Source organism: Pipistrellus kuhlii, unplaced genomic scaffold (assembly GCF_014108245.1).
Source record: "Pipistrellus kuhlii isolate mPipKuh1 unplaced genomic scaffold, mPipKuh1.p scaffold_m20_p_9, whole genome shotgun sequence".
Classification (NCBI taxonomy): domain Eukaryota; kingdom Metazoa; phylum Chordata; class Mammalia; order Chiroptera; family Vespertilionidae; genus Pipistrellus; species Pipistrellus kuhlii.
Genome location: NW_023425595.1, coordinates 26,549,034 through 26,572,269, shown reverse-complemented (window position 1 = coordinate 26,572,269; position 23,236 = coordinate 26,549,034). Strand labels below are relative to the sequence as shown.

At 43.8% G+C, this 23,236-nt stretch overlaps 1 protein-coding gene across 5 annotated transcripts in view; it reads right to left on the bottom strand.

Annotated features, from left to right (window-relative positions):
* GALNT18 (polypeptide N-acetylgalactosaminyltransferase 18) overlaps positions 1–23,236 on the bottom strand; it is a 283,370-nt gene that overhangs the window by 40,015 nt on the left and 220,119 nt on the right. For 3 of the 5 annotated variants that reach the window (XM_045578124.1, XM_036426687.2, XM_036426685.2), the window contains exon 7: positions 3,141–3,326. The exons of the other annotated variants lie outside the window; for them this stretch is intronic. In XM_045578124.1, the coding sequence (XP_045434080.1) occupies positions 3,141–3,326 (186 nt within the window). The remainder of the gene's footprint in view (positions 1–3,140; positions 3,327–23,236) is intronic. 5 annotated transcript variants of the gene reach the window in all.

Below are 23,236 nucleotides of genomic sequence, written 5' to 3'. Positions count from 1 at the left end.
AAGTTCAACAGAGGAAGGGCCCTTACTCCATCTCATAGTGTGGGGCAGCCAGGAGGGTGGGAAAAGGAAGTAAACACTCAAGAAGGCTTCCTGAAGTAGGTGATGCTAAAGATGAGTTTGGAACCTGACTGCCCCAAACCAGCACTTGGAGAGCTTCTTATAGATTTTGGCACCTACACATTTAATCATCAGAATCTCTGAGGATGGGACCCAGAATTGGTGTTTTTGTTTTTTTTTTCTAAAGCTCTCCAAGTGATTCTCCAGGTTGGTTTGCAGATCTGCTTTTAGGGCCAAGGGAGGAAGGGATTGAGCCTAGGACCAGCAGAATCATCTGTTAATAAACATTAGCAAGGCTTCACTGAGCTCTGACAATGTGATCTACCTTGTGCTAGTCATGGTGACACAAATATGAATAACACAATCTGTCCTCAGGGAGCTCATGGTCTAGGACAGTGGTTCTCAGGTGAACATTAGAATCCCTGAGGGTTTTTTTTTGTTTGTTTGTTTTTTAAGGAATCTCTGGTCCCCTTTCACACCAACTGAGTAATAATCTCTGGGGCTGAAGCCCAAGTGATTTTCAAGTCCAGCCAGATTTGAGAGCCACTCGTTTATGAGAGAGAGACCTTCAGATAACAGAACAATCTTTTATAGGGTGATGATGCAAGGAAAGAGACATCCTTGCAAAAAGGAGCCTTCTTCCCAGCTGGCACTGAGTCTAAAGGAGAGAGGGGAGTCAGTAAGGGTGGAAGCTGGGGAAGAGGTTTTGAGTATGGAATTCCAAGCAGAGAGGACAAAACTGAAAAACATACAGAAATAAGAAACAGCAGGGAGCTAAAGGACAGTTCTTACAGTCCAGGCAATCTGCAGACTTCAAAACAGGGTAGGTGGGCAAAGGAGAAATCTTTAATCTGTGTCAAACATTGGAGGATCATTTAACAATTTTAAGAAGGGCATAACATTGTCACTGAGATGTTTTTAAGATATAACTTGGGGTAGTATGAAGAGTAGATATGAGGAAAGGAGGAGGTAAGACTTAAACTAGGGAATCTAGATGGAAACTTTTGCAGAGGAAGAGACAGGCCTGAACTCCAACATGAGAAGAGGCAGGAGTGGAGAGGAAGGCTTGGTGATGGACTGGGAATGAGGCTTGAGAAAGAGGAGGATTAAAATAAGATGCTCAGTTTCAAGCTCTTATATCTGGGCAGACAGTGGAGTGGTATCATGAGCTGAGGTAAAGAATAAGAACTAGAGCGGATTTGGGTGGAGAGCTGTTCTCAGTTTTGGTCAAGTTCAGCCTGAAGCACCATGGGAACATCCAGGAGAAGCTGTCAGGTGTATGTCTGAAACTAACAGCAGAAGTCAGGGCTTGGGATATCAATCAGGAAGTTGTCAACAGATAGGTGAGTGCATGACCGAAGAATAGATAGGACTACCCAGAGAGATGGTGCACATGAGAGCAGGGGGCCAAGGATGGATCCCTGGACACACTTACACATCCAGTGGAAGTAAGAGGAGCCTAAAAGGAATTAGGAGCAAGTGGAGAGAGCTGAAGACATTCTGAGGTGTGGGATCACAACAAGGGAGCACAGAGTTACAAGGGAATGTGGGACCCTGCAGGTTAAAAACTAAAATGTCCATGATGACTGTCCAAAGCAGCTTTCATGGAGTACTAGGATGTGACTTAAGATGTGAATGGGAAGTGAACAGGTATTGACTCTGTAGTTTGAAAAGAGATATAAGAGGGAGTTTGGACATAAAAGGGAAAAAGGGGGTCCAGAGACAGACTTGTAAGAAACACACTGACCCCCCTTCTCCTCTGCCTAAGGCTCTATGCCAGACACTCCCATGTCTCATCTGCCTTTCTGGGATTCACCACCTCTGCCTACCAACCACCTTTGCTTAGTTTGAGTACAACCCTGAAGAGTCACAGACAGATACTGAATTTCATCATTTTCCAATTATTTTTAATTCAGTTCTCATTGGAGTTGCTATGGTTTCAATATCTGGCAGGTGCAATTGGGGGAGATTTGTAGCTTTGGGGTACAGAGAGAAAGAGAGCAAGAGTATGAACAGGACTCCAGTCCTTTAACAGAGCCCTTAGCAACGCCTCACTGGAGAGCTCCTTGGAGTTTCTAAGTGTTCTTAACATCTTTCTATTAAAGGACACCCACATGGGACTCAGCATGCTTCTCAGAATACTGTGATCCAACGCCCACAGCCCCAGATGGGTCCAGAAAGTACCACCGTTTCCTTAGAAACACGCCTACTGTCAGAGATGCAATCCTGGGGTTGATCCATAGGGTTGAACACACTCTGACTGGTACTCATTGGCTTCTCATTCTTACTCCCAAATTCTGAAATCTCACTGGCGGTGGGAGTATGTAACCCAATTCAAGTCCCTCCCGCATCGTGGTGCCAGTGGTGGGGTGGGAAGCTGCCTAATAGCTTGTACCTATAACCCAACCTACTTTCTCAATCACTCAGCCACTAGCTTATGAGAGAAATCAGGAAACAGAGCCTTGAAACTTGAAGCAAAAATCAATCATTTCCCAGTTAGGAAGGGAGAGCTGTGGTATTATAAAGACTCCCAAGGGAAGCCATGGCCTTGGGAGGAAAGGAGGAGGTCATGTAATCAACAGCTCAGTCACACATAGAATGCAACATAAGCAATAATCTCCAGGCAGACAGGTTGCTAAGTGGGTTGGGATACTGTGGCTGGCATCTGTTGGGTTCTTCCAACTCAGCAGTTCAAGGTCATTTACATATGACACATGACAAGGCTGTATAAATTGACTAGGGAATCATTTTTTTTTTTTCTTGTACTTCTTAAGTGTAGGTGACTAGAGGGATGGAGGTTAGTGGCAGGTCAAATTCTCTCATTTGAAATAAGGACACTAAGGTCTGGAGAGAAGTCCTCCATCAAGCATGCTAACCAGGAATGGGGATGGGGATAAGTCATGGCATAGCACCTCATTGCCAGCCCCCTTTCTTCAACACGTAGTATATTTTGGAGCTAAGAGTCCACTCTAGTACAGTAAACAAGACTCTGACCTATGGGAAGAGGATTAGTCCCATGTTTGTTTTTTGTTTGTTTTTCCCCACCAAACCCCAAGAAACATATCCCCTTGGGAGCTCCCTACCTCTTGGGGTATGTTCCATGCCATGTACACATGGCTTTTAAATTCATCCATCCAGACTTCAGCCACCCTGAGGGCGTTCCTGCGAACGTGGGCAGTGAGGTCCTCGGTGTAGGGCTTGTGGGCTCGCTCAATGTGGGCAATCCGAGAGCAGGGCAGGACCTCCACGCTCCCACCACACTGCCACACCTGCAGAAGACACAGAGCCACTCATCAGTGCCATGACAAAAATCTGTGCATCTAAACCAGGCCCCAGGTAACTACTCAATGTAAGCACAGACAGAGCTAGCTCGCTTCACCTTGTCTCACCAGACCACTGTCTGCAAAAGGAGTGAGCTGTGCCTTATTTCTACTCCTACCCAAGGAGGTTAATGAGTCATTAATTCGTGTCTTGTTTTTCTTGCTGTGTAAATAATTAATACACTTTCTCCATCCCATTCACTCCTCCAAAGAAAAGACATGACATTTTGTGATCAAAGATCTGAGTTCTCCTTGCCCCAAAGGAGAAGCTAACAAAACCCTGATAATGATCTCTGAAGCAGTGCTGCCATGGAGGGACCAGCAGGCACTGCCAGCAGAGATGTCATCTTTACAGGGGCCACATGGACCTGGACAAGGATTAGTGGTTACCACAGGGAGAGAGCAGACACCCTTCTCCTACTCCATCTTTCTTGGGTCCTGAATTCTGATAGAACCCAAGAGAGAGGGAGCTGAAGAAAAGGTCCATGTTAAACTTTTCAATGACCTTGGTGAGTAGGAGCTTGAACTGGATGCAATTTAACTTTGAAAAAAACTTTTAAAATGACCTTGCTTTCTGAGCACTAAGGGACAGTGTTTTGGAGCTGTTGCCACAATCACTCCAGCCACTCTGAACTTTCAATGGTCCAGAATGTGCTTTTGTGCCTTGAGGCTTCTGTCCATTTGTAATTTTAGAATGTTCTCCCCATTCCTCTAGCTGAAAACTACCATCTCGCAAGACCTTGGTCACATTACCCCTCTGTTGTGGGGGCTCTTTGCTCAATTCTTGAGGCAGAGCCAATGCTTCCTCCTCTGGCCCTCAAAGCTCTTGATATCACAACTTACCTGCTGATAGGCCAGCCTCCCTCCCTCTCTCTGAATTCCTAGAGGGAAGAACCCATATTTCATTCATTTCTCATTTCTAGCATCTAAGATGAGGTCTGGTACATAGAGGTACTTTGTAAGTACTTGTTGAATGAATAAAATATTTATGCTTAATCAGTCAATCAATCAATGTGAGGCAAATCTGAAATGCCTGGTCAGAGCTGATAAATGAGGAAAAGTAATCAAAGTCTCTTGGTGGACAGTAGTGGACACTTGTCAGGTATTGTCAACTAGATGATGTGGTGGATGATGTTTACACTTACAGCTTGTGCCCAACAAAAACCATATGTCTTCATCTAAGATAAGGTCAGCTTTCAATTTAGCTTAATTTCCCTTTGCTAGTTAGAAAGAGAATTCCCCCTCTCCCATCAATCTATCTCACACCAGTTGGTCCTCCACAGGCTGTTAGAGTTGGAAGGCAATTTATTGATTTACCACTTTCTAAGCTTGTCCTGCACTTCGTATATTATTTAGGGCCAAATGAAGAGTAAATAAACATCCCCACTGAGCATCCACTATGTCCCAGGCCCTGTCTCTGCTTGTGGGGTGGCAGTGTAGCATTGGTGGTTATGAGTGCATGATTTGGGATCAAATCCTGGCTGTTTCTTACTACCTACATGACCTTAACTAAGTCATTGATCTCATTGTGGTTCAGTTTCCTCATTTTAGAGATCATAAAAGTGCCTCTCTCATGAAACTATTGAGAAGATTAAAGTTATTGTCTGCAAATTGTTTAGGAAAATATCTGGCACATAATGCTCAGTCAATCTCAGTTATTACCATACAAATTATACAACAGACTCTTTAGAATGCCCTGTGAGGTAGTTGTTCTTGCCTCTAATTTCAAGTGAAGAGACAGACTAATGACTGTCCCTTACCCAAGACCACACAACTGGCACTGAAGACAAAAGGATCTGACACCCACCAAAGCCAGAGGAGGACCCATGTTCCCTCAGAGTGACGCTGCTTTAAAAGTAGTTCCCACACCCAGAGCGGTCCTGTGCATCTTCATTTTTCTGTGACCTATCCATCCTGGGAATTGTGCTCCTGTTCAATTCACGTGGGTTAGATTTTCCATGAAGCCTGTTTATACTGTGAATATGTTATTGACAACACAGAGTCAGGGTAATTATTATTTTTGGAACTGCAGGCTATTACTTGACATATTTCAGTAACATAGTACAACATAATTCATAACAAAGCTCTTCTATTATGAGGCCTGTTTCTCAAAGAGTCAATTCCCTATTCGCCTAAGAGTGGGTGGTTCTGCTGGTTGTAATCAGAAGGATGGTGGCAGCACCTCCCATCAGGCCCTTAGCCACACAGTAAAGGGAGCGTGTGAACTCACTGTGGAGATCTTGATCCTCCCCAACTCTACCCTGCTGCCACTGACCTCTTGCAGACTAGGCTTGTCTCCTCTGGGCTCTGCAATGGCCTCCAAACAACTGATTCCCTCCTGCCTTCCTCCTCCAGTCTCTTCTCCATGCAGCAGCCAGAGGAATCTTTGGAAGGTGTAAGCTAGACCAGAGGCCTCCTGCACCACACCCTCCCCAGCCCAGCCCCTGTCCACTCCCCAGCCTCCTGCCTGCTTCCCCCGACACTCTATGCTACAGACATGTGGAGATGCATCTACCTCCTCTGGAGTGCCAGGGTTTTCTCTCCCTTCTGGACTTCTACACATGCAATGACCTGCCCCACCCCTACCTCACTTCCCCCAACTTATCCTCAGGGTGTCAGTTCAACATCACATCCCTGCACCTCTTCAGCTAGGTTAGCGTGTTGCTCTGTGGTCCCTGCCATACCTTACCACTCGAGCACTCTTGCACTTGCTCTTTGATTACCTTCTTCCTTTCAAAACATTCTTAAGTTCTTCACAGATCCTACGTGGACATGTGCTAAGCGGTGCTCAGGATGGATGATGGGTTTCCAGCAGGGGGTGGGGAGTGATGCCTGCTGGGAGTAGCACACAGTGACCTAAAGCACAGTGTTGGAGACAGAGCGGGAACTGAGCTCTGGGGTTCTGCCTCTGCCGCCTGCTGGCTGTGTCACCTCTGGCAGGTGCCTCCTCTCAGGGGAAGAGGGAGATGAGGTGAGGCTGTCTGTTAACCTTGCACCTACCTCAGTGTGAGCAATGCATGGGGTGAGGCAAGGAGGTGAGGACAGGACATCTGGGTCAATTCTAACCCTGCCGTGTGCTGGCTGAGTGGCACCTTTAGGCTACCTAACCTCTCATCGTGAAACGCATATGACAGTGGTCCCCACACTGGGCGGTGGGCTTGGGAAGCTCCTGTCATCATGCTGGGAACTCTGTGAGCCCTAGTCTGCACCCATTATTATTGCTTTAAAACAACCATTATAACTGCTATTTGGCTCCTCCTGAACCTCGTCCAGCACGGCCAGGAGTGAACCCAGCTAGACTATAGGCTCCAGGAAGACAAGGGTCACATTGTATACACCAGGCACCTAATATATGTGCAATATCTGTTATTTGAATGAGTGATTCCAGCAATCCGAGAGCCCTGACCTTTAACTATACAGATAGGTGGTTTTAAGTCACTCAATGAGATCCCCTAATAAAGGCGATAAACATAAGAGTCAATAAACATTTACTGAACACAATGACTTCCTTCAAACCCAAGCGGTTTTTCAGCAGAGTCCTGACATTTAAGTGCGCACTGCTGCAACCGAAAAGACTTACTCTGGCTGCAGAGCTTAAATTAACGTCGTAAAACCTGGGAAGTCATCAAATGAGCACGGGCGATCGCAGGCGGCTCCTTCTTGTGGAACCTGAACTCCCTGCAGAAGGCCCCCAACCTCGCCAACGCCTGCTTTCTTTTGCCCCCAGAGTAGCTTCTGGACCCCAGTTGTGACCAAGAACCCGAAGCAAGTCCCACTCACCACCCGCCCTTCCCGGAGCACCCTGGTTGTGAGATTGCTTCTGCAAAGTCTGGGGGAGGGCTTAAGTCCTGTCTCTGCTGCCCATTAGCCTTTGATTCGGATGTCAGTTGCCTTTTTAAGGGGAATAATAAATAACCTGGGAGGTTTAAAAGAGATGTTCTATGAAAAGCTCCCACTAGCAAAGACAGGCACATAGTGGGTTCCTAGGGCAGAGCACATCCTTTCCCTTCCCAGGGCTGGCAGCTGCAGGCACAAGGTCAGGGTCACAAGCCTGAGATTATGCTTGCCACGTTCCCCTTTCATGCCTCAGGGTCCCCCAGCTGCCAAATGGAGGCGCTGGACTCAGTAATGTCTTAGGTCCTTTCTACTTCTTTATTTTTACTTTTTTAAAATACGTTTTTATTGATTTTTAGAGAGAGAGGAAGGGGAAGGGAGATAGGAACATTAATGAGAGAGAAACACCATTGATTGGATGCCTTCTTGCACACTTCCACTGGGGATTGAGCCTGCCATCTGGGCATGTGCCCTCCCTGGGAATCAAAAAGTGGCCTCTTGGTTCCTGGGTCGACGCTCAACCACTGAGCCACACTGGCTGGGCTTTTTTGCTTCTTTCATTGTGTGAGGCTAAGTTTTCTTGCCACTACCTCAAATGATATCCGTATGTGAGACACAACCGGCAGAGCTGTAACTGGGATGTATAAACTGGGAGGCGCTGGAGGCAAGGCAACAGGACATACTGTGACCACCTCTCCTACTCAGAGATCTGTGCCCACTGTAATCTGTGGCCACTCAGACTTACATGTCTCCTATCAGCCACTCCTGTGTTAAATCATTTTGCTTATTAATGTCCTTCTGAAGCTCTGTGTTGAGATGGATTTGAACTCCCTCCCCACCCCAACCCCGCCCGGGCTCAGTGGAAAAGCCTGCCATAATTTATTAGTAACGTTTATTGTGGGTGAGGGGTTGGGGGGCAGGGGAGGTGACACCTGAGCATTGTACTTCATAGCCATGGTTCACAGTTCGAGATCACAAGTCCTTTCCAGCTTTTATCTCCTCAGGACTTGCACTGAGCTCTTTGGTCTTGGCAAAGTGTCCCCACTGTTCCCTTGGCCCGGAAAGCCTCTTTCCTGCTCCCCATCCATCCAGAGCCAGCCTGGCCCCGTTCCTCCAAACTCCCGAAACATGATTTGTACCACTCATGTGGTCTGCATTTCTTGGCTCATGTTGTTAATTATCTTTTTATGTGTAGCTGTTTCGCCTAACTTGGCTGTGAAATGCTGAGACAAGAGTAGAAAGCCAAACCAGGCAGGCTGGGGGAGAAAGATGAGGAGGATAGAGGCTGAAGCAGAGGCCTGACAATCACTGGCAGACCACAGTGATCCACAGAGTGGCTGTGGGGTCAGACATGCCACAAAGACATGGAGCTGGGCTGGGCAGAGCGGTCCTTCAGTTCTATGTCACAGGCACCTCACTCATTGCACCCCTATCTGACCCTGCATGGAAATAAGAGGGGAGAGAAGCCTGGCCAGTGTGGCTCAGTGGTTGAGCATCAACCTATGAACCAGGAAGTCGCAGTTTGATTCCCAGCTAGGATACATACCTGGGTTGCTGCTCCATCCCCAGTAGCCAATCAGTGATTCTCTCTCATCATTGCTGTTTTATCTCTCTATCCTTCTCCCTTCCTCTTTGAAATCAATGAAAATATTAAGAAGAAGAAGAAGGAGAAGGAGAAGGAAAAGGAGAAGGAGAAGGAGAAGGAGAAGGAGAAGGAGAAGGAGAAGGAGAAGGAGAAGGAGGAGGAGGAGGAGGAGAGGAGGGGAAAGAGGTCAAATTTGGGCAAGGCTAAGGCAAAAGGCAGAGGCCATCAGCAAGCTGAGTCAAGGGTGGGAGGTAGAGGAGCAGCTGGAATGGGGATGATGTAAGACGAGGAGTCAACCTCCTCCCAAATGCATCTCATTCCAGCACTTGCAACCTTTAATCTCCAGAGAAAGATCACAGTCCTTCACGTGATTTGCAGGATCTCTGAGATCTGGATCCTCCTATTCACTGTAGCTTCATCCTTTACCCCATACTGTCCAGTTTCACCACCTTCTCTTAGTTCCTTGGGCAGAACTTGTTCTTGGCTTTCTCCTCACCCACCCTATGCCATTCCCTTTATTGGACTTTTCTCCCACCCACCACCACCTGCATTTATTTGCTAATTCCTACCTACTTCCCCTACTGCCCTAAATTTGGTTAAATACCACTGCTATGTATTCCCATAGCACCCATACTTCCCCTTGCACAGCACTTACGATCACTGTGTGTGTGTGTGTGTGTGTGTGTGTGTGTGTGTAAAGTGTACACATGCAATTAAAGACACATAATACAGGTGTTTCCTTACCACCTGCTTAAGAAATAGTACTTTGGCAAGAACTCAGAAATCTCTGTATGCCCCTCCTTACCCCCAGAGGTAATCCATTATCCTGAAATTTGTTAATAATTTCCTTGTCATCAACCCTAAACTACCTGTTTAGCTTTCGCTTTGGCTGTTTTTGAATGCTATGTGAATGGAAGCATACTGCCTGCACTCTGCAACTTGTTCTTTGCTTCATTTCCTTTCACCACCATCAGTTTCCATTGTATCAATACACAGCAGTTTGCTTAGGCATTCTCCTGTTGGCTGGCTGATTCCAGTATGATGAATAGCGCTTCTTGGAACAATATTATATTTGTCTCTTGGTGCCCAAGAGCGGGAGTCTCAGTGTGTTTACGCTACAGAGGGATTTTGGAGGCATGGGGCACACGCACAGTCAACTTGCCTCGGAAAAGCGAAACTCTTCTAGAGTCAGTCCCCAAGTTCCACTCCCACCAGCACAGATGAGCACTCATGTTGCTTCACAATCGCCGCCAACACTTGGCATTGTCCAACGTTTTCATTTTTGCCAATCCAATGGGTATGAGATTCATTCTCACTGTAGTTTTAATTTGCAATTCCCTGACTTCTAGTGAGATAGAGCCTTTCCTTCTGTTTATGGGTCCGCAACACCCGCCAGTAGAGGAGGCCCTGGCCCCTTTGCTCTCATTAAGGACCCCCCAGTGCCTACACAGGATCTGGCTCATGACAGACACTTAACTGCAGGAATGAAAGATAGACTGGGCTTTAGTTCTGAATTATCCCCACTGCACTTTACTTGGTACTCTCCCAAGTTTCCAAGGGTAGACATTTTGTTATTTTAAAGCATAAAGAAACATTTTTAAAGTCTGACACTGCTTATTCTTTCATCAGACTCCGCTGAAAAACACTCCCTGGGGATACAGCTTCCGCCCTCCTCTTACAATAGACACCATGGAAGCGTCTCTGGACAGACCACTGCTTGGGGAAACTGGGGTGCTTTTTCTTGGAAGGTGTTCCTGATGGGGTCTGGTTTTATTTATTTAAAGAATTTATTTTTCTTTAAAAAAAATATATTTTCTTGATTTTTTACAGAGAGGAAGAGAGAGGGATAGAGAGTTAGAAACATCAATGAGAGAGAACCATCCATCAGCTGCCTCTTGCACACCCCCTATTGAGGATGTGCCTGCAATCAAGGTACATGTCCTTGACCAGAATCGAACCTGGTACCTTTCAGTCTGCAGGCTAACGCTCTATCCACTGAGCCAAACTGGTTTCTGCTAGGGTCTGGTTTTAGATAGACCCTACAAAGCACCCAAAGCAGCTTCCCTGTTTGGAATGGATTCTTGATAACTATCAGAAGGCGGCAAGGGGAGTCACCTGGCAGAATTCCAAGGAGGGACCAGCTGGGCTGGCATGTCTGGACGCTTTTCCTGAAGAAATCGTTAAAAGGCAGTTTCACAAGGACTGGAGCTTTGTTGAAATAGCTGCTTACCTACAGGAAGCCCAGGGGCAGAGATGGCACCACACTCAGCTCATTAGTCCATCATGTACAGAGGATCCAGCTCTTCCTCGGACCCTAATGCTCTGACTATAAAGACTGGGGCTGTGGGAGTTCACTTCCTCATGGGAGTGTTCATGAAGATCTCTTGACAAGCATGGTCATTGAGCTTGCAATGCATTCTTTCATGGTTCCAACCAAGGAGAGTTTATTCATGATAATCTCAAATATCCTATCAGCCAACAGCCAACAGGCCTTATTAATACTGTCCAAAGTCAGGCTAAGTTGAACTCAAGACAAAAAAATGAAGAAAAGAAAGAAGTCAGGCCTGAACATACTGGAGTTAGAGAAGCAGAGACAGGAGAAGGGTGGTCCACAAGGGTGTGGCAGACTCCTGTCATTCATTAATACCTGCATGCTCCTCTACATCTTCCAGACTCCCCTGCAGTCATGAGAGACCATGTGAGCAACTCAGACCAATGGAATGAGAGAGGAAATGACAGCTGTCACTTTCTGACCAAGGTGGGTAAGTATCTAGTGTGGAAAACCCGCAAGAATTTCTATCCCTTCCCCTCCCAATTTGCTGAATGTTTAAGCCAGGATGACCTTGAAGTTCAAAGATAAGGAACACACAAAGGAAGCAACCAGAGTCCCTTGGTCACCACTTGGAAAATAGCTGCCCAGGGACTGTGATATGAGCAGGAAATGAATTGTCCTAGGTTAAGCCTCTGGGGCTTGGGGGCTGCTACTGCAGTGATTATTTTTCCCGATTACTTTAATCTGCCAGTGTGCTAAGAGCCAAAGTGACAGAGAGGCTTGGGTTTGGGCCCTGTAGCACTGGTACCAGGGATGCAGTCTGTTGGGTGGGACTTTGTGGTGGAAGGTTCCAGGCTTGAGAAGAGATGGTCCAGAAAGTGACAGCTCCTCAAATCCAGGTGATGAGTCAGTTCAGAGCAGGATCTCCTAGAGGCTGACTATTTAGCTGGCTATCAGAGAGCAGATTAAGTCCCAAGGGATGAGAAAGGAAGCTGCCAGAGTAGGAGAGTGTTAGGACCCCATTAAAACAGGCTGCAGGTTGGAGTCTGGTTCAAGTCCAGAAACAGGGCAGAGGTCAGAAGACCTGGAAGAAGTCAGCAAGGAGGAAAAGAAAAGGCCACAGCTTGGAGGTCTTACATGGCTAGGGGTTCCTCAGGCAGCCACATTCAGCAGCTCTACCATCTCAGAATGAGCAAGGAAGGTGGAAAGACTGGCTAGTCCCCATCCAGGCATTGCCATGGAAACAAGACTATAGCAGTCCCAAGAGGCAGAAGTATTGGCCAAATTCTACTGATAAATCATGGTCCCATGGACCTATGTGCAGTTTACTCTAATCATGTATTTGTTTGGAACTAAAACTCTCTGATCCCATGACCATCACTGATGCTATTAAAGAATGGTAATGAGCTTGAATGTAACAGGGACTTGGGGAGCAGTTTTCTGAAATCCAAATAAAACCCTTCCCATCTCTCATCTGAGAGTCTTTTCCATTTCCTGAGGAGTGTTCAGATCCCTCTCTGGTGAGTTAAGTCCCTTTGAATTGCTGTGAACACACCTTCTTTGTGGCCGCATTCAGAAAAGCTCGCTCTATCAAGCTGCTGCTATTCAGATCTGGTCCCCTGGACTATGTTTAATTTATACTTTTCTATATGCAAATGAACCACTTACTCATTTAAAGTGTTTCCTCTTTATGTCTTTAATCAGTGTCTGTTTCTTTATTCTCTCAGAAGTTTAATCTAATCAGACACAAATCCCACACATATCAATGGCTCATTAGCATGTCCCAATCAAATTCAAATGGACTGCTCATATCGGATGTCCCCTCAAATTTGCAACACTGGCCCATCATAGTTCAGGAGGGTCTTTTGTGAAATGCAGGAAAACCAAGAATCACTATTCTGTCACCCCAGCACAGTGGGCCATCTACCAGGTGGCAGGTAACAAAGGTGAGGAACTGAGGCAGTCTGGCAGACTTCTGGTGCAGACATTAGAGGAAGCTATGTGTCTGGCACAAGCATTACCCCCACATTCGGCTCCACGGGATCTTTGAGGTTATCATTCAGATGATAAAAATGAATCTGAGATGCTGAGCAACCTCTCACTCAGAAATTATATTTGTTCTATGGAGCTTTCCTCTTACTCCATTGGAATTCAGATGAAGACAGCTGGTGTGCTGGGTCCTTGCTTAAAGAGATTTGCCCTTTTTATACACATCAGAATGAATTTTCAGCTTGGGTATCATCTCTGAAAGGCATTTATAGAAAACTCACATTAAACATTGCAGTATCATAGAACTATAGAGGACCTGATATCACCTCCCATCCTTTCCTGGGTGAGGAAATTGAGGTTCAAGGTCACATGCTAATTTAGAAGCAGAATAGAAAATGCCTCCAAGACCTCTGCTCCTTGGAAAACAGAAAGTCGTTGTGGTTACAAGTACAGGTTTTGGGTTCAACAGTCTTGGTATCAAAGACCACATTTCCCATTTGCTGGGTTGGTGACTTTAGGCAATTTATTTCACCTTCTAACATCCAGTTTCCTTGTCTGTGAAATGGAGACAAAAATGACACATTGCAAAAATAGATGTTTTGATAATTCAATGAGGTAATGAATGCAGGAGGTTTATTTGAACACCCGGTACAAGTTTAAAACTCACTAAGTATTGGATAAAATTATTATCACTGTAAGATTCCATTGATTCACCATTGCTATAATGAGAGCTTTTTCAGGCAGGGGGAAATACTACCTTCCTCTGAGCTGAAGATTTATATATCTAACTGCCTACACGTCACCCTCTTAGGCACCATAAACTTACCTTGTCCACAACCAAGTTCTTTATTTTCTTCCCTGCCTGCCCATCTGTCCTTTAGTCTTCCCCTCATCCACCTAATAGCCCAAGCCTATACATAAATATTGTAATTCATCCATAATTATGTCATCTTCCTCTCCCTCCACATCCAATTACATCACCAAATGCAGTCAGTTCTACCTCCTAAATATAGCTAATTTAATCACACCTCTCAATCTGCACAGCCAACATCCTGGTCCAAGCACTATTATTTTTGTGTGGACAACTCTATCAACAGCCTCCTAACAAGTCTCTTTGCTTCAACCCTGTTGACCTTCAATCCATCTCCCAGAGTTATAAATCAGATCATGTCATTTCTCTGCTTTAATTCAAGCCAACAATTATTTATCGAGCACTTACTACGTGCCTGGCACTGTTGTATGAGATAGGAATTTTGTCACAGAAGAAAACATACAAAATCCCCGACTTTCTAGAAGTTACATTCTATGTTTTCCATTGCAGTACTTGCTATGAACTAAATTGTGTCCCCCTCCAATTCACATGTCGAAGCTCTAACCCCCAGGTGACTGTATTGGAGAGAAAGTTTAAAAAGGTGCTTAAGGTTAAAGGAAGGTATAGGTGGAAATGGCATCCTTTTAAGAAAAGGAAGAGACACTAGAGTAGGGGTGTCGAACTCAATCAGAGAAGGGGCCAAAATCTAAAATCCAGCCTAAATCGCAGGCCGAATGGTTTACTGAACAGTCATAAACTGTCATTGTGATGGAAACACAGCGGAGTGCAGTGATGACAGCGCGGTGCGGGCCACATTGCAAGGCCTGGCAGGACGGATTTGGCCCGCGGGCCTTGTGTTTGACATATGTGCACTAGAGCATTCTCTCTGCCACTTAAGGGCATAGCGAGAAGGTGATCTGAAAGTCAGGAAGAGGGCTCTCACCAGAACCTGACCACACTGGAACTCAGACTTCCTGCCTCCAGTATTATGAGAAAGTCAATTCCTATTGATTAAGCCACCTAGTCTGTGGTATGCTGTTATGGCAGCTCGAGTTATCTATTGTAATACAGCACTTACTGCAATTTGTAATTATATATTTATTTTTTTATCCCCTTTTATCAGCTATCTGTCTGTCTCATTGTACCATTTGCTCCTCCAAGAGGAAAGGGCTGTGTTTACTTTCTAAACATTATTTGCCCATGTTAAACATTGTATACCCAATGCCACACATGGTAGGCACTTAACAAATAATGTCAAGTGAATGAACTGCATTAAATGGTCACATAAAATTATAAGTTGTGTGACCATATGTTCTGGTTTGTCCATGACAATACTGGTTATACCTGTCGTTCCAGTGTAATTATTAATAGAAACCCCTTTCACTCTCAAAAGTGTTCTGGTTTGGATAATAAGTTGTAATGTATTTATATATTTACTATTTATTAAGATATGCCAAATGTTTTCAGAAACATTAACATCCAAAATAAGTATCTGTCTTGAAATCGCAAAATTACTATTTTCTCCCTTCTACTCCACGACTTCTTTACATGGCTGCAGTGAAAACTAAGCAAGTCATCACGCCCCTCATGCCCTTGTGAGCAGAATCTGAAGTGGACGTAAAGAAAGAAGTGGGGCAATCCACCACTGCTGGGCGGTGGCCCAAGGAGGGAAAGGGAGACCAGGGGCCTGTCCCTCAGATTGTGCCAAACTAGACACACACACACACACACACACACACAGAGAGAGAGAGAGAGAGAGAGAGAGAGAGAGAGAGAGAGAGAGAGACCTAAAGGAGTAAATATTGTTCACTGGGGTAGTTCGCCAATAGTTAACTCTTTATTTCCAGGATTCACTTTATATTCAGGTGAGCCTTGCTCAATAGAAAACTTGTATGTAGGGATAATTATTGAAAATCATCACTGACAAGCACCGGAAAACTTTCCTCCTAGGGATCCCCCTCACCTCCAGCTCCCTCTCCCCCCACACCCCCACCCTTGCATGACTTTACAAAGCAAAGAGCATTCCAAATGGGAATAAATGCTTCTGCAATTTCAGATATATGAATATCAGGTCTTGTCAAAAGAAAACCAGTGTCTGAATGATGATGACGATGACAATGATGATAAAACAGGAGGAGGGGGGAAAAAGGGAGGGGGTAAGAGAAAGAGAAGCCCAGGCTCAGGTTCTGTCAGTCATTTTGAACAACTAATTCTGGCCTTGCCTGGTGGTCCTTCCTTGGAAAATTCAAACCGCCATGTAATGGTAGCAAAAACCTCCCTTTCAGGACATGACACAAAACAGCGGGCAGGCTCAATTAAAGAAAAACAAACACAAAAAAGAAAAAGAAAAAGAAAAGGAAAGGAGAAAGTGAGAGAGAATGATCTTTCAGAGCTTTAGCATACATTGCTGACTCCCATCTTCATTTATTTATTTGCTTATTTCCCTCCCCCCCCCAAATAAGGAAATTCAACACAGACATATTACTTTTATCTAATTTACTGTCTAGAGTCAAATTTCATTAGTTGTCCCAATAATGGCTTCATTGCCATTTCCCCTCCTTGGTCCCAATTCTTTAAGGAAATAAAAATTTCCTTCAGTTTGAGTCACAAAACTCTTTATTATTACCTCTCCCCGGCAGTTTATTAAACTTCCTTCTCCTGTGGCTCCCTCACTGAACACAATTTAAAAACCTATCGTGAAGCCCCTTCCAGAGCAAACTTCTCCATGGTGTGCTCCCGCTTCTGCTCCCCGCCACTCTGGTGAGTTGCTTCATTTTGTATTTTTTAATTGCTTTGTTCTTCAGGGATTAATTTTGAACTTATCTTTACTCACCATAAAACTTTTATAACGTACTGTTAAGCTGTGTCTGTTTGGTGGCTGGTCTGTAATTGTGGAGAATGTGCAGGAGATAATGTGCGATGGCGGAGACGCCTTCCTCCCACGCTCTCAGGCGCCTTTGCTGCCGGGCATGGCAAACTAGTTGGTTCCTGGCTGTTGGGGCACCAAACTTCCCTCATCCATGGAGATCACAAGCAGGAAAGTTCCCCAAATCTCAGAGGTTGAGGCCTCATGGGCCCCAAGTTGCTGAGTGCTCAAGAGACCGGGGAATTTCAGGCCCATGATCCCAGGAGGCCATGCCTAATGGCACACATTCTAAGAGAGCAGGGCCAACTACAGCTGGCCACCTAGAAGGACACGAAAATTTCAATCACTCTCTCAAGGTCAAGTTCATACTTTCCCATGGCCCTACAAGCAAGCACCGAGTTATTTTCAATAACTCTCTCTCCCTCCATTCATGGTCAGGTAAACTCTCTAAACTCTGCCTCCTTTCAATCCATCGCCACTCCCTGCCTGGCCCTATGAGTCTCTCTGATGTTACCAACTATTGGCTCTATCTCTGCCTTCAAAGGGCTTCTCCCAGCTGCATTGGTATGCCCCTTCTCACTCACACTCTCTGGGGATTAAGAGGCTTTGTCACCAGACAGACCTGTGCTCAAAGCCAAGCTCCACCACTCTTTCCCTGTGCAACCTGGGCAAGTGGCCCAATCTTTCTGAGCCTCGGTGTTTGTATCTGTAAAATGAGGATAATAATTCTAGCCTTTGGAGAAGTAAATGACATACAGCATAAAACTCACTAGAATGCAAGCTCTCTGAGGTACTGCCTAGACTCTCCTGTTCATCACGGCACACACACACTGTTCAGCACTGTACCCGACATTAAATAAATAAATTCACTGAGCAAAACTGTTTGCTCAACAGTAGCTCTTACCATTACTATTCATCTTAGAATGGTTATTGTACTGCCTTCCCTGGATATCTGTGATTTTCCAGCAATCTAGCTCTTATCTTTCCAGCCAATTCGTCCCCATAATTTGGGCACCACTCTGCCCCTGTTCTCCACGTCCTATGCCCACACTCAATTCTAAAGTCTCTTTTCAGTTCAAACTTTCACCCTTATGGGGCTCCTCCATCCTTTTACCTCCAGTGGGCACACAGAGGGCACCAGCTCCCCTTGTCTCACATCTGAGTCTTCTCTTTACCTTAAGGTATGTATTTCTGACTTCCTGTTAAAGTCATGATCCAGATACTACATTTAGGATACATTGCTCTGTATCCTAATGCCAAGTTCATAGCACAAACAACATAATAAATGTTCACTTTAGGAGCAAAGAGACAGATGAATAACGCAAGCTTTTGATTATTTCCATTGCTGTTTTTAATATCAAACTTGCTCTCCATTTCCCCCTGCTCCCTTAACAAGTCTCTATCCCAAATACCCCTTTCTTAGCCAATGGCACCCCTAAATCTCCCTTCATCTGGACTTGGAATTTCAATGCCGTCTTTGTCTGACCTTTAATAGCTCATTTATAAGGACCAAGAAAGGCTAGGTCTTGACCTTCAGTGGTAACTGAAACCATTATTAATTAATATGCAACACAGTGCTGAGGGAACATGTGGATGACACATCAGCTAAAACTTTGAGTCACTGGGAAATTCCCTTAGAAAGCATAAAAGCCCACAAACTTGAAAACTGTGCTGAAAGCCTTGGCCCGAGAAGACCGCACAGAGGAACACTTACTCTATTGTACAGTTGTCAGCTTCTGAAGGTTTCACCCCACGACAGCAGCTGAAGGACAATGCCAGAGCAGATGCCAATTCATGATAAAATGATACAAAACAGTGGCAGGGCTCACTGTCTTCACCCCCCCCACACACACACACACACCACACACACACACGCACACACACACACACACACACACACACACAGGGATGTGTTATTCCAGGCTCTCAGGTTATTCTGAACTCTAGTTCCAGCTAGCTTAGACTAACCCTAACATTTAGAAGCAACCAAAGACTAAAATCCAATGTAAGGTGCTTAATTTTCTCTGTCTCGGGGATGGGAGAACCTGTTTGTGGCCTTTCTATGAGATGTTGCATCTGATGGTTTCCTGAGACCCTCTCAGCTGAGCAGGGATGCCAGTGCCCACACCACTTCAGACTCTCTGACTGTGCTGGCAGGAAACAGCTGATTTACCTGAAATGGTGACAGCCAGTGTTTTTAATCATCTTCCTCAGCCATGATGCTAGCAGTGAGCTGGTATTACTGAAACCTCCAAGTCCAAGATCACAGCAGGCTAGATACACACGTTAACCAGCCAGAACCTTTTTTACTGGTAATTTTAGCAAAGTCTCTAGCCCTTTAGCCCTAGATTTATTTTGTAAAAAGTCTCAAATAATAGTGATGCCTGTTCTAGGCAGTTGCTACAAACCCTGATTTGCTTCCTTTTCCTCCTCTGTGTCTGTGGCTCCCGGAACCCAGGTTTCTGACTTTCTGTCTGTTTCTGGCTTCTCTCTTTTGCCAGCTCCTCAGTCTACCTTTTTTCTGACTCTGGACTCTGGCTTTTTGCTCAGTTCTTGTCTCTATCACCAGCTCCAGTTTTTGTGTGTTTATTTTTCTTTTTTTTAAACTTTGCTTTTAGTTTCTTTCTTTCTTTTTTAATATTGTTATTGATTTCAGAGAGGAATGGAGAATGAGAGAGAGAGAGAGAACCAATGATGAGAGAAAATCATTGATCCATCGCCTCCCGCAGGCCCCCTACTGGGATTAGAGCCTGCAACCCAGGCATGTGCCCTTGACTGGAATCAAACCCAGGACCCTTCAGTCCATAGGCTGATGCTCTGTCCACTGAGCCAAACCAGCTAGGGCACCAGCTCCAGTTTTGAAGTCTACTGCGACCTCAGGCGAAGACATTTGTGTGGTATTATTGAATCTTGGCTCCAGCCCCCATGAGGGATTTGGGCTGATTAATTGGGCACTGAAACAGAACTGTGACCATTTCCCGAAGCCATGTTGGCCCAGGTTAGCCTGTAAAATTGAACATGGATGATTTCAAACCCTGAAAGTAGAGGTGGATAAGCAACATGACACAGTGAGAAGGCATGAGCTTGGAAACCAATCAGGTTGGTTCTAATCTTGAGTGATCTTGGGAAGTGTTTAATCCTGTTACCTCCAGGTTCCTAATTTACAAAATGGGGATAACAACATGGAGTTCACAGGGCTATTATAAAAAGTACTGAGATAATATATACAAGGTTATGGGCCACTAGTATACAATAACTGGAAGTTCCTGTTATCATCATAATCATCATCTTCATCACTATCATCATCATCATCATCATCATCGTCATCATCATAATCATCATCATCATCATCTTCCAGACTATGGCCCAATACTTATAACTGTGAATATGTATCTGCTTATGAAATAATAACCTCTTTTTGTTGTCCAAGAGTCATGTCACTAAGCCAAATCTTAGATACTTCAGACTTAGAAATGCATGCCAGTATTAGTGCCCAAGAAGTATCTGAACTCTCTTGGCCCCAGGTCATCTATCATAAGTACACATTCTTCCTTTTATGGAAGTCACTGATGAAAATGTTGGACAAGCTAGGAGGAGCAAAAAGCCCACCAAAGGCTGCCTTCTGGCTGCCAATGACCAATCCTCTCCCCTCCCACCCCCTCATTCTGATAGCTCTGCCTCTTCTGTCTTCTGTCTCTACCCTTCTGCTTAGCCCCTGTCCTGATACAGAATCTAGTTTCTAGCCATACATTTAGCCAGTCATGCTCCTCTCTGCTGTCAATCTACACATTACCCTGACTCTCCGGAGTGCCTGTCCTTTTTCCTGCCTGAAGATCACACACTCATTCCTTGGCACCTAGCTAGCCTAACTGCCACCTCTGCTGTGACACCTGAGCCAACTTCCATGTGTCCAATGATCACTCTGGCTACTTCAATATATACAGGTGCTTTCATCCTTACCATTTTGACCCTGAATGGGTTATGCCATTTGAATATAATCAAAACTATATTCACAGCCCAGCCAGTGTGGTTTAATGGTTGAGTGTTGACCTATGAACCAGGAAGTCATAGTTTGATTCCCAGTCAGGGCACATATGTGGGTTGTGGGCTCCATCCCCAGTGTGAGCTGTACAGGAGGCAGCCGAGCAAAGATTCTCTCTCATCATTGATGTTTTTTTTTTCTCTCTCTCCCATCATCTCTAAAATCAATAAAAAGCATTTTTAAAATAACAACAACAACAAAAAAAACTATATTCACAGTGATAAATTTCCATCCAGAAAGTATTTTCTGGAGTAAATGTCACTAAGGCAATTTAATATTATTGGTCAACTTTCTACATAATGTAATAAAAATACATTTCTTTTTATAGTAATTTTCAGTTTTATTTTACTTGATTTTTTTGCATTGATTTAACAATTAAGGTATGATTCATCCATCAGTATTTTTAAATCCACATCACATTTTACAATTATGGTCCCCATCACAGAGATTTCTTTTATGGTTATGATTTCAACCAAGTTTTGTTTTCCTGAATCAAATTTTGCAGATGAAAATGATGCTATTATTCATTTCTTCAATCAATTTTTCCATTTTAAAAATGTTTACTGTGTTCATTTTTATTTGTCACTTTAATTTGTGTTGACTATCTATTATTATTCATAGTTTGGAAAAAGGATAACTGCTTGCTTTAAATATATTTTTAGGAATATTGCAAGAAAAAGTGTGAACATATTTTCGGGGTTGTGTATTTACTACAGTTGCCATTGGTGGATCAGTAGTCAACATGGAAGGAGGGGTCGAAACATCCTGTTTAAGCTCATGAGATTTCTATAATCTTCCATTCGACTGGTACTTAGAAAATGGTAGGGTAGTTGTCTCTCCAGTTAGATAGACAGCCATTGAAAGGCAGGGTTTGTGTCATTCACCTTTAGCTTCTCAGCGCCAACAAGTGGTATTTAAAGAATAAATTACTTAATGAATAAATAGTAAATATGTGAATGAACCCACAGGAGATTATGAGAAATTTTGATTGCCACTGAAGGCCACTACACTATGCCTACCTATGTAAGGCACAACATTTTCAAATCTCAGCTTTACCATTTACCAGTCATTGGACATAGGTCAAGTTATATTACCTCTTTGTGCTTCAGCATATCCAACTGTTAGTGGGGATAATGTAAGTACCTGAATCACAAGGTTATTGCAAGGAGTAAGTTAATACATATAAAGCACTTAGGACAGTAGCTCACTTATAATTACTGCTACATTACTATGAACTCAGCATTATGAGCATAAATCTCATCTGTCTTTGTAGTAATACAGAGAGGTGGCCATGCCTTAAACAGGTTCAATTATAGGAAGCTCACTGTCCCATTAGGCATTCTTTTTTTTAAAAATTATTTTAAGATCTGTTTCTTGAATTGAATTGATAACTACATCCATTACAGCTTCCGTTCCACTGTTTGTAGCTCTAATCTTATAAGATATATAGAATATATTGTCTTACATTTGACTGGCATTCCAATTCAAAACCTGTTAATTATTATACACAGATACTATGTTCCAAGTATCAGTATGAAAAAAATTAAGTGCCCATATTGCTGACATCAAGTTTGTAAAGTCTAGTCAGGAAGCAAGAGGGAAAGATGATGTTTGTATCTCTTACACATTTTCTCCTCCTCTGAATTCATGACCTCCATGGTACAAACATGGAGAATCCAATTTGCAGACATAACATAACATAACATTCAAACATTCGTAAGTTTGTACTTACAAATATAACATAAAGCCCATATAATTGATATTGTGTGATATTAGTAAAGGAATACATGAAAATATATCAATGGAACCAGAATATAAAATCCAGAAACAGATTCAAATGTAGATGGTGATTTAGTGAATGATAAAGGTAGTATTACAAACCAGTGAAGAAGAGATGTTATTTAAATAGAAGGTGTTAGGATAACTGGATGGCTATACAGAAAAATAAGACCTTAGGTCCATTCCTTAGACCAGTGTTTTTCAACCTTTTTTGGGCAAAGGCACACTTGTTTCATGAAAAAAATCACGAGGCACACTGCCATTAGAAAATGTTAAAAAATTTAACTCTGTGTCTATATTGACTATATATAAAGTAATTCTCTTGAATAGGAATCAAATAAACACAAAGAAAGTATTTTATAATTACTTTATTATGAAATATTAAGTAAACAAAATAGTGAAAAATTATAAAATTCTTGTCTTGTCTGCACCTACGGCACACCAGGCAACATGTGCCGCGGAACAGCGGTTGAAAAACGCTGCCTTAGACCATACATCAGGATAAGAATAAAACAGAGATTACAATGTAAAAATTATCATCATACAAGTGTTAGAAGAAAACCTAGGTGAATACCTGAATAACCTGATAGTAGGTAAGTTTTTCTATGACTGGATTCTGGAAGCAAGAAGGAAAAAGACTGGTACATTCGTATGCTTACATTAAAAAGAAAAAGCCTTTGC